At 42.8% G+C, this 785-nt stretch overlaps 1 protein-coding gene across 2 annotated transcripts in view; it reads left to right on the top strand.

Annotated features, from left to right (window-relative positions):
• Positions 1 to 785, top strand: part of kif20ba (kinesin family member 20Ba) — a 51265-nt gene that overhangs the window by 45181 nt on the left and 5299 nt on the right. For both annotated transcript variants that reach the window (XM_032541493.1, XM_032541492.1), the window contains one exon: positions 119 to 193. In XM_032541493.1, the coding sequence (XP_032397384.1) occupies positions 119 to 193 (75 nt within the window). The remainder of the gene's footprint in view (positions 1 to 118; positions 194 to 785) is intronic.

Here is a 785-nt window from a genome sequence, read left to right as displayed (position 1 = left end):
TTTTTTTTTTTTTAAACCCTTTCTGCCCATCAACCTCTTACTATTCCTCTGGTACAGATGACTCCGTACACACTCTGGATTGTTTGTCTTCATTGTATATTGCCTTGTGTGTTTACAGGAGGAGGTGGAGGCTGAGAACAGAAGGAACACGCGGACCAAACTGATGCCAAAGCTGACCCCACACAAAGAGGAGGTGATAACCAAACACAAACGCGTACAGACACATGCATAACCATGACACTGTGTTCATGTGAATGTATTAATAAATAATACAGTTAACACCTCGATGTAGAAAACTTGGTAGAATACTAATTCATCACACAGCAGGTCATCGTACTCAGAAGGATGTCACATTTGTTTTGCATAAGGTCTTCTGTTTTCCTCGGCTGGCTGTCATTGTGATTCATACTTTAATATTTCATTTTTTACCCTAATTGCTTAGAGGGTTGCTAAGGTCAAAGTCATTACGGTGAACAACAAATGGCCTCTGCTTTGTAGGGTTGGGTACCAAAACCTGGTGCCAATATGGCATCCCTTCCTAAATGACCGGTATCTACCAGATGAGAGCGTAGATTTCGGTGCCAGTTAAATGCCTGCGCTACTCTCAGTTGCTCCAAAACCGACAACACAGGCAACAGAAGCATGACTGCACGCAGCGCTTGTTAAGGTTGCACTTGGCAGCACGTAACTTGAGCCTACCGTTAGCTAGCAGCTGGCTTTAACCCTCATGTTGCCCTATATCACAGTTCTTTTTAACTACCCAATTGTAATTACCCAAAATAACA

The sequence above is a fragment of the Etheostoma spectabile genome, chromosome 17, assembly GCF_008692095.1.
Source record: "Etheostoma spectabile isolate EspeVRDwgs_2016 chromosome 17, UIUC_Espe_1.0, whole genome shotgun sequence".
NCBI classification, from domain to species: domain Eukaryota; kingdom Metazoa; phylum Chordata; class Actinopteri; order Perciformes; family Percidae; genus Etheostoma; species Etheostoma spectabile.
The sequence above is the reverse complement of the archived record's forward strand: the minus strand, read 5'-3'. Positions and strand labels throughout refer to the sequence as shown.